This window comes from Mustela lutreola, chromosome 1 (assembly GCF_030435805.1).
Source record: "Mustela lutreola isolate mMusLut2 chromosome 1, mMusLut2.pri, whole genome shotgun sequence".
Taxonomy (NCBI): domain Eukaryota; kingdom Metazoa; phylum Chordata; class Mammalia; order Carnivora; family Mustelidae; genus Mustela; species Mustela lutreola.
In genome coordinates this window covers 277,216,395-277,229,199 of record NC_081290.1, presented here as the reverse complement: position 1 = coordinate 277,229,199, position 12,805 = coordinate 277,216,395, and the positions used below count along the sequence as shown (strand labels likewise).

The 12,805-nt window shown below is 50.4% G+C and overlaps 1 protein-coding gene across 1 annotated transcript; it reads left to right on the top strand.

Annotated features, from left to right (window-relative positions):
* The first annotated feature begins 362 nt into the window (after nucleotides 1–362).
* TIMM10 (translocase of inner mitochondrial membrane 10) lies at nucleotides 363–3,123 on the top strand. Its single transcript, XM_059142700.1, has 3 exons — nucleotides 363–513; nucleotides 941–1,056; nucleotides 2,686–3,123. Exons 2-3 carry the CDS (start codon nucleotides 986–988, stop codon nucleotides 2,885–2,887), a joined length of 273 nt encoding a protein of 90 aa, XP_058998683.1. The 5' UTR covers nucleotides 363–513; nucleotides 941–985; the 3' UTR covers nucleotides 2,888–3,123.
* The last annotated feature ends 9,682 nt before the right edge of the window (nucleotides 3,124–12,805 follow it).

Genomic DNA, 12,805 nt, shown 5'->3' with positions numbered 1-12,805 from the left:
CATCGGGATATTTTAAAGCGTCCCAGGTGACCTTAATTCGCAGCACAAACAGAACTGCTCCTAGGGGGAGTCCCTCCTTCTCCCCGCCTGTTTGCGCCGGGGCGTGAACTCTCCAGCGGTGGGAGCGGGGTTCACCGAGCTCCGCCCTCTACCCCTTCCTACGAAGCCGTTAAACTCCAATCTCTCCGCGATCACCCGGGGAACTTGACAGCCAGGCTGCAGGCGCTCTGCACTCCGCCCAAGCCTCTATGGTATTTTGGCGTCCTCTCTAGCACATGCAAGGCGCCTTTGTCTTCAGCCACGGCCGGCGGCTCCCTCTCTATGGTAGCCGATTGCCCGTCCGCCTCTTTGGTACTTCATTCCGGAAGCGAGTCCTATCATGGAGGAGGCGGGACTTCCCTCCCGGAAGTGACCCACGTGCTTCCGCCTTAGCCTACCTGGTCGCGCGGTGAGTTTCGAGTGTTTGCCCGAAGTTGGGGACACTGCGGGCATTGTGACAGACCGCGGGCCGTGGTAAGTGACCTCTCTCCTCAAGGTGACCCTGATGATGGCGCCGCCATTTCAGAAGTGCAGACCCTAGACCGGGACCTTTGCATCTTAGCTCCGCGTGTTGTCGAATTCCCGGGGCCCTGGAGGTTCAGGTCCGCGGTTTAGTGTTCCTCCCCGGTCTCTGGATTTTCTCCTTGGGTAGAAGTGACCAGGAGGCACTGGGCCGCCAGGGCTCGATTTCCAGCCGCTCCACTGACATGTGACCTTGGGCTAGGCAGTGTTCCCTTTCTGGGCCTCAGTTTCCACGTCTGTGAGATGGGGTGGTTGAGCGCACTGAGGTCAGTGACCGGTGCCAGCCGCATGTCTTACGATTCCTCCGCATCCTCCACCCCCTTGGGATGGGAAATGGAACGGGCCGGGTGGAAGCTGACGGTGTGGTGTCTGCTCCCAGGACTAGAAGGCGAGAAGGAGCTCTCTTCCGCGGTGCAGGGCTGAGATGGATCCGCTCCGGGCCCAGCAGCTGGCTGCGGAGCTGGAGGTAGAGATGATGGCTGATATGTACAACAGGTAAGGGCCCACAGTGCGCTCCCTTGTCTTTGAGAATGGTCCTAGGTCATCCTCTCTGGGCTGCCTTTCGGAGGGTACCCGCCCGCACCTGCACTCCTCCTGGCTGAGGGCTAGTGCAGATGCAGTATGGGGTCACTAGAACAAGTTGGACATCTAGATTGGGATGCAGTTGGTGAGCAAGTAGCTGAGCAGGAAGAGAAGCACCAGATCAAGCTCTGGCTGGGTTCCAGGAACAGTTGAGCGTTTGCCTTTGTGCCAAAAAGCACATAGCCCACTTAGTAGTTAACACTTCTTAAGTTCTTACTTCACCTCAGGCCCATGCTGAGCAGTTTGCATGCCTTAAACTTTTTTAAGCTTCAAAGTGATCGACTGGGTCAGTTTTAGTTGTCCCATTCTAAGGTGAGGACACTGAGGCTTTTAGAGGTTAAGTAACTTCCCCAGGGCGCACAGCTGGTCAGTAGCAATATCAGGACCAGTACCTCAGTCCAACTCCAAGCTAGTGCCCTCAACCATTTGGCAGATTTGGGAACAAATTGTAACTGGTCTAGTCACTCTTGGTTTGGCCTAGGGCAGGTTACTTGGACCGTTTGGTGGCTTTCCCAGCTATAAAATGGAGGTAGGGACGCCTGGGTGGCTCAGTTGGTTGTTCAGTGCACGTTGTGATCTTAGGATCGCAGGATCAAGCCCCGCTGTGCGTTCTGCGCTCATCAGGGAGCCTTCTTGAGATTCTCCCTCTGCCTCTTCCCTGTACACCGAGACACTCATGGCCCTGCACATGTTTTCTCGCTCCCTGTCAAAGAAATAAATAATAATAAATCTTTCTAAAAATAAATAAAATGGACATAGTAATGGTACCTACCTTGTGGAGATATTGTAGATGTTACGTGTAGAAACGTATGACAAGCTCTTAGTATTAAGCCCAACACAGAGTAAATAGTCCACACCTGTTTGCCGTTTTTATTGCCTTAAGCCCCCTGGTATTTTCTGTTGATGGTTTATCTTGGAGTCTATATATTAGAATACTTCCAGACATTTTTAAAAAAGATTTTTATTTATGATAGATAGTGACAGTGGGGAACACAAGCACAGGGGTGCTGGAGAGGGAGAAGAAGGCTCCCCAGCCCGATATGGGACTTGATCCTAGGATGCTGAGACCATGACCTGAGCCGAAGGCAGATGCCCAATGACCGAGCCACCCAGACACCCCACTTACAAATATTTTAAATAATTTAAAAATGTAAGCTGTGAGGTCAGACTCTGGGGGTTCGTATCCCGGCTTTACATGGTCCTGAGGCTCTCCATGCTATGATTTTCTTATCTGTAAAATGGGGATAGTGATTGTGCCTACGTCATAGGGTTATTGTAACGACTGCATGACAAGCTGTGTCAAGCACTTAGCATGATGCCTGGAACATAGCCAGTACTCAACTAATGGTTCCTATTTAAATAAACCTGGGCTCAGATAGGCGAGCATTCTCAAGGACACTTTAATATGGTTGAGATGCGAACTGAGGATTTTACACTGCCTTCCTGGGAGATGAAATCAGCAAAGCAGGACAGGAATGATGGAGAGATCCTGGTATGCCTCCGGATGCTGCTGACCTGACCTTGCCCTTCCTCCCCGCCCAGAATGACCAGTGCCTGCCACCGGAAGTGCGTGCCTCCCCACTACAAGGAAGCAGAACTGTCCAAGGGCGAGTCTGTGTGCCTGGACCGCTGTGTCTCCAAGTACCTGGACATCCACGAGCGGATGGGCAAGAAGCTGACAGAGTTGTCTATGCAGGATGAAGAGCTGATGAAGAGGGTGCAGCAGAGCTCCGGGCCTGTGTGAAGCCCCAGACAGTGTACACCCCACGGTGTGCCCTGCCCCTTCCCACTTGTCCAATAAAAGTGCCCCTATTGGGTGTCGGCTATGAAGACTGCTGGGCCTCGGCTCCCTCGGGAGAGCCTCCAGGAGCCCAGAGTATGGTAGAGCTGAAGAGGGGTATTTGTCACACTGCGATGTGACTATCTATGTACGTGTATGTGTGTGTGTATATATATATTAAAACAGGTTTGTTGACACCAGCTACACGTAAAGCAGTGTGCCTGGCACTTATGAGCAGAGGCGGCAGCCGCAGCCTCTACCAGCAGAGGGAGTCTCATGTGTTTCAAAGCATAGGCTGCTGCCATGTTCTGGGTTCTATCCCAGGGCAGCCGCTTCTGTGTGACCCTGAACATGTCACTTTACTGTGCTTTAGCTTCCTCGTCTGTGGAATGGGGATAATCACAGGGCTGGGGCGAGGATTAAATGGTTAAATATGTGTCCAGCATGTGGAATAATGACTGGGACTTAGGAAGTGCTCTGTAGATAGGAGCTGTATACACGTGTTTAAATAGCAACCTAAAATTTAAATGGAGTCAGGCAGGCATTTTTCCAGATGTGAGGGAATAGAGGAGCGAGTGCACAGGAGATGGGAAGGAAGATTTGGGAAGGAAGTAGCCAGCGCCTGGGTTCTAAGTGGCAATATCGAAGCATGTGACGGGGCCAGCTTCATGTGTGGTGTGAGTGATTCAGGGAGGGGACTGAGCGAAAATGCTGCCGTTCACCATTCACCTGAATCAGGGACTGCCTCCTCACTCTTCATACAATATCCCATCCAGCTCTTTCCGCCATCTTCCTGGGCTGCCATAATGGTGCACACGGATGTCTTGACAGATGTTCGCAAGAGCGTTAATGCTGAAAAGAGAGGCAAACACTAGGTTGTTATTAGGCCATGCCCAGAGTCCTCGTCTGGTTTCTGTGAAGATGAAGCATGGTTACCTTGGTGAATCTGAGATCACTGATGATTACAGAGGCTTGTGACCCTCATGGGCAGGTTAAACAAGTGTGGCGGGATCAGCCCCAGATTTGATGTACAGCTCAAAGATCTAGGAAAATGGTCGAATAATCTCTTCTGTCCTGCCAGTTTGGTTTCATTGTATTGACAGTCTCAGCTGGTGTTGTGGCCCGTGGAGAAACAAGATGAAAACACATGGGAGGGATTCTTTTTCTCTGGATGTAATGCATGCAGATAAAACGCCTCAGTTGGGGTGAAGAGTCTGATCTAATCCACTCAGCTGGGCTAAGGGGCCCTATTAGACAGTGGAGGCCCAGAGCCCTGGCTGCTTGTCAGAGGTCTCACAAGAGACCTGTCTCCCTGAGGAGATCACTGCCCCAAGTTCCTGAGTGTCCTGGAGAGCTGTGCGCCTTTCAGAACCCGTGGCTCACTCCCTCCAGGTAGGATTTTGGTTGATGTCAGTGCCACCGTGGCAGTAGTGCCTTCATAGCAGAGAGGTGGGTGTTGGGGACAGAACCTCACCAGGTCACTGGGCATCGGGTAAAGGATGCACTAGATGCAGTTGAGTTTGGAGCTTAGAAGTGCAGGCCAAGGGACTCGGGTGGTTCATTCAGCTGAGCGTCTGATTCTTGATTCTTGATTTTAGCTCGGGTCACAATCTTAGGGTTGTGAGGTCAAGAGGTCAAGCCCTGCCTTGGACCATGTGTGGGGGTGGGGGGGAAGGGAGGCTCTGGAGGAGTGCGCTTAGGATTCTCCCTCTGCTCCTCCCTTCACCTCTCTCTCCCTCTGTTTAAAAGAAAAAAGGGTGGGGGGTGCCTGGGTGGCTCAGTGGGTTAAAGCCTCTGCCTTCGGCTCAGGTCTTGATCCCAGGGTCCTGCGATCAAGCCCTGCTTCAGGCTCTCTGCTCAGTAGGGAACCTGCTTCCACTTCTCTCTCTGCCTGCCTCTTTGCCTACTTGTGATTTCTGCCAAATAAATAAATCCCATCTTGGGGGGGGAAAAAAAAAAGGTGCAGGCCCAAGCTAGACTGCCTGTGGTGGAATTTTCTAGCTGTGTGATCATGGGTGAGACATTTACCTGCCTTGTGCCTCAGTTTCCCCATCCATAACATGGTAATCGTGGTACTCACCTCCTTGAATGAATGGTGTGAAAATGGAAAGTGTTCATAACTGCAACACTTAGGAAAGTGCCTGCCTCTGTCGGATTAAGTGCTCGGTAATGTTAGCTTGTGTGTTTGTTTGTTACTGCTGAGTTTGGTGTGAGAAGACCTTGGGCAAACTTAAGCCCTGTGCACTGACTTTAGTGGCAGGCAGAAGGCAAAGGCTCCTTTCTAGTACCGAAGTGCAAGCGTGGGTCGACAGGTGGCGCTGTCTGCTCGCAGGAGCAGCCTGGCAGCGGGCAATTCCACAAATGCCCGTTTGCCTGTTCCGTGCAGGCGTCCTGAGAGGGAGAGGGGAGGAATGAGAGAGCTAGATGCGGTGCCTGCCCGCGGGTTTAGCAAGGAACATCAAAAATTCTGAGAGCGCATAGCGGGAACATCTAGAAGGGGTGGTAGGAGCGGAGAGAAGAGGTTCCAGCTGGAGGGAATAGTACTTGCAAAGGCTTTGAAGTGGCAGAAAGTGTGGAGCGTTCAAGAAACAGCTTCAGTGTGCCTGGAGTGCCGAGTGTGAAGGGAGGTGGTGGTGAGAGATAAGCCTTGGGGGCTGGGCAGGCAGAGCTCCAAAAGAGCCTTGAGAAGCTGCGTTAAGGAGTTTGGATCTTCTCCTGCCGAGGGCAGCAGCAGAGCGTTGGAGGATGTAAACCCTGGCAGCGAAAGATCTGCTCTCCCGGCTGCCCGCTGGGTGGGTAGTGGAAGATGGCGGGAGGTACCAGTGAAGGGGAGAGGTGCCAGGGAGCCCGTGAGAACAGCTGTTCAGTTGCCTGGTGTGCTAAGAAGTGTATCACTTCGGTTAATCCTTGTAACAACTTGCAGGCGGCTACGGTTATTCTCACTTAGCAGATGAAGAAGCTGAACTCTGAAAAGGTAGTTAACTTGCTGAAGGTCACGCAGCAGGCAAGGGACAGAGGCAGGGGTCCAGCTTATTCAGACAGCAGAGCCCACTTTTAACTGTTGCTCTAGAATTCGGGGGGTGGGGGGCATGCTCTCTCAAGAGGTACACGTCGGCAATTTCATACTTCATTCAACAATATTTATTATTGGCTGCTCCATGCAAAGAGCCACAGAAGGTATCCAAAGTGCATTTGCTCTGTCCCGGCTCTCATGAATATTGTGGGGAACTGGAGGGGGTACAGGAGAGGTGGGACACACATACGGGTAGCAGATTAGGTTAGGCTCTTTCTGCCACAGATCGGAGTCCAAAACTCCTAATCCTAATGTATTTTTGCTTGGTTATCATTTTTAAAATCAGGAAATGTCTCAAAAATCTGGATTTGACTTTTTTTTTTTTTTAAAAGATTCATTTATTTGACAGTGAAAGAGTGAGAGAGGGAACACTAGCAGGAGGAATGGAAGAGGGAGAAGCAGGAAGCTCCATGTGGGGCTCAATCCCAGGACCCGGGGATCATGATCCGAGCCAAAGGCAGACACTTAACCACTGAGCCACCCCGGTGCCCCTGCATTTGACTTCTTTTGAAAGTTTAAAGTATCAGTCAGCCTCCATTTCTGCTTGGGAGTGGCCAAGGAAGAGCAGCGAAACCCCACTGCTGATTTCTTTCCTCATCCTCTGCTTGGCCAGTAGGCATTTGGTCCTAACCTGCCCTGGGCTTTCAGGTGAGCCAGACGCTAGATGGGAAAACATGTCGATGTCGAGGGATAGGCGGGCGCTAGGTGGCTCCCGGTGGTCCTGCCCACAGCCAGGCATTCTTGGTACAGTCTGCTTCCCCCGGGTGTGCACTAGAGCTACAGACTTGCTTCTAAGAAACACCACAGCAGAGGCGACAGGATGCCCCTTCCGAGGTTAAGGTACAAGAGATAGGAATGGCCATCTTGTTAGTGGTATCTCTCCTCTTGCTTACCACGAGGAAGCAAGCTTACATCTTGTGAGTGGCCCTTTGAAGGGGCCGGTGTAGAAGGAACTGAGGGCAGCCTCGAACCCGCGAGGAACTCAGTCCCACAGACAACCCCGTGATTGCTTCTGCCTCTCCAGATGACCGCAGCCCCTGCTGACCCTTCCCAGCTCTGCCAGCCACCTTGGAAGCAGAGGATCCCTCTGAGCTGCACCCTGAGTCTGACCTACAGAAACCAAGATAATGAATGTCGTTTGAAGCTATTACGTTGCGGGATAATTTGTTATGTAACCATCTCTAACCAACACCTGGACAGATCTTACAACTACTATAGTAGTTGGAGATTCTGGTCTTTTCTACACCTCGACCCAGCATGGGCCAGGCCCTGATTCCAGGCATTTGGGACGCATCACTGTACAAAACATAAAGATCCCTGTCCTCTTGGAACATATATGCTAGTGGGGACAGTTCTGCATAGTAGAAGTCTGGGCTAGCAGTGCTGTTTTGAAGGAGAGAACGTTTTCATTTCCTGGGGAGAGGTTTTTAACTGCTTTTAGGTCGCAAACCCCTTATGAAACTCCAAGAGACGCCATGGATGGTTCTTTAGAAATATGTACATGCACATAGAGTTTTGCATACAATTTTAGGGATTGTCATCAAAATGTTTGTGGGCTGACCGGAGGGGAGTTTTGTGATGAGCATTGTTTTAAGTGTTGGGACAAAGAGAAACAAGATTAAAAAATTGAATGGGGAGATATACTAACGTCAGTTGCTTTGGCAGTTGTGGTAAGTGCCACAGGAGATGTTCTGGAGCTATAGAGAGGAATGTGTCCCCAAGTCTGGGTGCTCAGAGAAGGATGTCTCCCAGAACGGGGTAGGTAAGTGAGATTTGAAGGATGAGTGGAATTTGGCCGGCAGGGGGCAGGTAGTGGTAGGTTCTGTGTTAAGTGCCAGGAGGGGTCCCCGCCCTCCTGCACAAACAGTCCTTTAGGCAAAACACACATCTTGATGAGTCTCCTCAAAAGGAAACTCAAACATATAGATCATATAGCAAGGGGATTTATTGCTGGAATCTTGCAGGGAGACTTCTTCCCCCAGGAAGTGACCATTAAGCCATAATCTGAAGGATTAGTTAGGTAGACTCGGGCAGGGGAATGTTCCAGGCCCAGGAGAAACTTGAGATGGGAGAACATGGGGTGTTAATGGGCATGGAGAGGTCACCATGGTGAAAGCACAGAGAAGAGAGAGAACAGAAGGGAGGCTGGGGCTGCAGGTGGGGCCCAGACGAACTTGGGGTCATTGTCGGGAGTTTGTATATTCACCCAAGGGTCATGGGAAGCTTGTGGGGGAGGAGTCTGATCAAATCCCTGTTTCCAGAAGATCATTCTGACTGGACCATGGGGTCATGTGCACAGGTGGAATCAGGCCAGCTTGAGAGGGGCGCCTGGCTGGCTCAGTTGGTGGAGCATGTGGCTCTTGATCTGGGGGCTGTGAGTTTGAGCCCCATGTTGGGTGTAGAGATGACTTAAAAATAAAACCTTAAAAAAAAAAAAAAGCCAGATTGAAAGGGTGCGGGAGTGCAGGTGTAGCTGCTGATAACCCAGCTTCAGGATGACCGTGGACGAAAACGAGACCTCTTTAACGATAGGGTCCATAGGCCCTCTAGTAGATTGGATGTGGAAGATGAGGCAAGGAGCAAGTCGGGTAACTCCAGTTTTGTGGCTTAAGTGACCAGGTGGCAGGTGGCACTTTTACTGACACAGGCAACAACGGAGCAGAAGGGGGTTAGGGGAGAGGAAGGTCCTTTGTGGTCATTATTGGGCACTTCTCATTTTAAAAAGATTTTAAAAAAATTTTTTAAGTAATCTCTCTTCCCAACATGGGGCTCAAATTCAGAGCCCCCAGATCAAGTGTGGCACTTGACCTCCCAACTGAGCCAACCAGGTGCCCCCCTCTGACTATTTTAGAAGATCCAACATAGCTGGATCTTTCCAGCTGCATCCTCACACCACAGTCCCCTCATTCTGCGGCTTCATCCATTCTGTCCCTCATTCAGCAGACTGACTGCCTCTGGCATCCTCTTGCCGTAGGACCTCCATGTGCACTGTGTCCTCCTCTTGGCGGGCTGATAAATCCTACTGATTCAGACATGGGAAGCTGTCTTCAGATCAGACTACAAGCACGCTGACCTCTGGTCTCGATCAGATCCCCTCCTCAGTGAGATGTTCGCATGGCACCCTCCGTCTCTCTTCCTTAGCACCTCCTTTGGATGCAATTACACCACCTGTGTAATCACTCAATTCCTCTATACCTCTGTCCCACTGGACTTTGCATTCTGAGGGTAAGGTCTGTATCCTACTCACCATCGAATCCCTAGTGCCCGAAACATGTGAAGGTGTGTGTGTGTTTGAGATATAAATTCGCATATCATAAAATTAAATATTTTATTTTTTAAAAGATTTCATTTATTTATTTAAGAGAGTGTGAGAGCATGAGAGAGACAGCCCATAAGCAGGGGGACGGGCAGAGGGAAAAGCAGGCTCCCCACCGAATAGGGACCCCAACGCAGGACTCGATCCCAGGACCCCCCAGGATCATGATTTGAGCCAAAGGCAGTTGCCTAACTGACTGAGCTGCCCAGGCATCCCAAATTGAATATTTTAAAGATTTGCATTTATTTTTTAATGTAATCTCTACACTGAACTGGGGCTCTAACTCACAACCCCAAGATCGAGAGTCCTATGCTCGCACCAATGCAACCAGTCAGGCGCCCCCTTCTCTTTTTAAAAATTACAAAATTTTTTGCATAATCTTAAAAGTAGTTTAGTGTAAAATTCGGTGGATTTTAGTATATTCAGAGAGTCGTACAACCATCACCCCTGTCTAATTGCACATTTTCGTTGCCCCAAGAAGAAACTTCACACCCACCAGCCATCACTTCCCATTTTCCCACCTCTAGTTCCTGGCAACCACGAATCCACTTCTGTCTCAGTGGCTCTGCCTGTTGTGGGCATTTCATATACATGCAGTCACACAGTATGCGGCTTTTTGTGTCTGGCTTCTTTCACTGAGCAGTGTTTACAGGGTTCTCCCATGTGGGCACAGCATGAATTGCTATGACCAAATACAGTTACACTGGAGATGAGCACACACACATTTTGTTTATCCACCGACCGATGAATGGTTGGGTGCTGGCACTCTATGGCTATTCCGAATAACGCTGCTGTGAACGCTTGTGTCCAAATTTCTGTGTCTATGGCTGTTCTCAGTTCTCTGGGGTATATTCCTACAAGTGGAATTTGCTGGGTCATGGGGTAGCTCTATGCTAACTATGTGAGGAACTACCAGCCTGTTTTTCCAAAGCGGCTGCACCATTTTATTTACATTCTTCATGCAAAAGTTTATAATAATGATTTATTACACAGAAGAAATAAGTTCTGACATAGTGAACTGTATACCATTATTTCCAGCACCTAACGGACTAGAAGAGCGAGGCTCAGCAGCGTGCATGCCTTGGGCAAAATCGCACAGCTCTTCAGCTCTTCAGAGTCAGGATCAGGACTCCGCAGCGGACGCTGCTGTCGGCCCAGCCTTGAAGCAGGCTGCACCAGCAGGAGATCCTATATGATTGGGGGGGGGGGGTCAGGGAGATGGAGTTTAGGAAGGCATTACTTTTGGGGGCAGGGAGTGGGCTGAGAAATCCTATCAAGTCTGATACAGAAGTGTATCTTAGGTCTTTGCCCTCCCCCCCCATCTGAACTATTACAGTGGCTTTAAGGTCTTTAAACTGTCCTAAGTTCTCTGTCCTTTCCAATATATTCTCCTTTCATTAAGCACACTCATTAGGCAAACTCAACCACGTCCATCACCATCCTTAAAAGGAAAAGAAAAAAGAGACAAGACAAGACAATCCAGGAGCTCCTTTGGGCCATCTCACAGCCCTGGAAGTCCTTGGCCTCGCAGAGGTCACTCCAGACCAACCCCAGCTGACTCTTTCAGCTTCAGGCCCCACCACCCTTTCCTGTATTCATCAGATGTCTACCAGAGGTTCGTTCCGTGCCTGGTGCCAGGATAGTGGCAGACCTATCTCTACCACATGGTTGTGGCCCCCAAGAGATTTGCAGCTCATGGGGAGGAGGCAGGCAATGAAACCAATGAGTCAAGTTTACTGTGAGGGCTTCAGTGGAGATTAGACTAGTGTTTTGGGGAGTATGTGGGCAGGGCCCCAAACCCAGCCTAGGAGACCAGACAGCTTCCAGAGAAAGGTAAAACTTGAGGTGAGTCATGAGGGAGGAGTGCAGTAGATATGAAGGTCGGGGGCGCCTGGGTGGCTCAGTCATTAAGGGTCTGCCTTCTGCTCAGGGCATGATCCCAGGGCCCAGGGATCAAGCTCCACATTGAGCTCCCTGCTCAGCGGGAAGCCTGCCTCTCCTTCTCTCACTCCGTCCACTTATGTTCCCTCTCTCCTCTCTCGCTGTGTCTCTCTCTGTCAGATAAATAAATCTTTAAAAAAAAAAAAAAATGAAGAGGGGAATCTGTCATGCCCACAAGAAGGAGGAGCATGCGCAAAAGCAAGGAGATACGACGAACCCGGCTGGTTTACACTTCGTTCCACAGGTGCTTGCTGAGGGCCTCTTAGCTGCCAGGGGCTCTTATAGGTGCTGGGGATACAGCAGGGAACACAGCAGACAGACCAGGTCCTCGCCCCCATGGAGCCGACGGTCCACGAGGGGACAATGTGGAAATGTGTTGGGGATGAAGAAGGGCAAACATTAAAGCCATAAAGGCCCAGGGACCCCTAAAGCCCATCTCAGGGAGGGGACCCACAAAACCCTGAAATTTGAATATGAAGATGTATGTATGTGAGCTCATGGTCACAAACGCATTTTCACAGGGAGTGGACTCATAACATTGCCTATGGTGTTCTCAAGGGGATCCATGACTGTTTGGGGTTAAAACCCTTATTCGAGGGCACCTTGTGTTAAGCTAAGGAGTTTGACCTTGATCTGGAACTTCTGGGAGCAGGTAATGAATTTTAAGAGGTGAAACCATCAGAGCCTGACTCCGTGCTCTTGCCAGAGAAAACTCCTTGTGCCTTTGTCCCCGCTGAGCCTTTGCTCGTGTTCTTTCTCCTGGCCGGGAGTAATGGAGCGGGCCACACTTAAAAGCCAGATCTGACTTTGCATCCTGCCTCCACCCACCACGTTCCAGCAGCTGGCTAGCCTTCCCTCCTTGTGAAAAGCTGTGGAGATGAGCCCATGATGTTTTGAGGATTTAATAGTTTTTGCTTGGCAAGTGCCCAGCGTTCAGTAGCCACTCAGCCAATGTGAATTCCTCTCTTGGCTTGGTGACTTAACTGTTCAGGGATCCTCTCTTGTCTGAGGTCGTGCTGGTGGTTGCTCACACTGCCACAGAGCTTTGTGGGTATCACCACTCAACTCTTAACACCCTCTGTTAAGCTCACATCTGTATTGACTGGCTTTTGCCTCATCTCATTAACCCACACTTCCCCTCTATCTTATCGTGGAGGAACCTGAGGCTCAGGGAGGGGTCCGGAAGTGTCTGGAAGCATCCCATCGCCACGGCTTTGGAAATAATAATAAAATTAGCCATAGCAGTAACAACAATGAACCCGCAATGTGTTACTGAGCACCGCTCGCTCAGCATTTGCCCTGCACCACAAGCCCCAATTCCATCCTTCACCTCCAGCCTCCATAATTAGGTACTGTTACCTGAATTTACAGAGGAGGAAACCCAGGCTCAGAGAGTTTAAGCAGCTTGCCTGAGGTATCCCAGGTCAGGCACTTTTAAAGTCCAGATGCAGACCTCCAGCTGACTATCCCCTAGGAAACCCGTGTCATTCTGCTTCTTGGAAAACACTACTCCCAACTGCACAGTTCAAAACCCCACCCAAGCCCGCCCTTG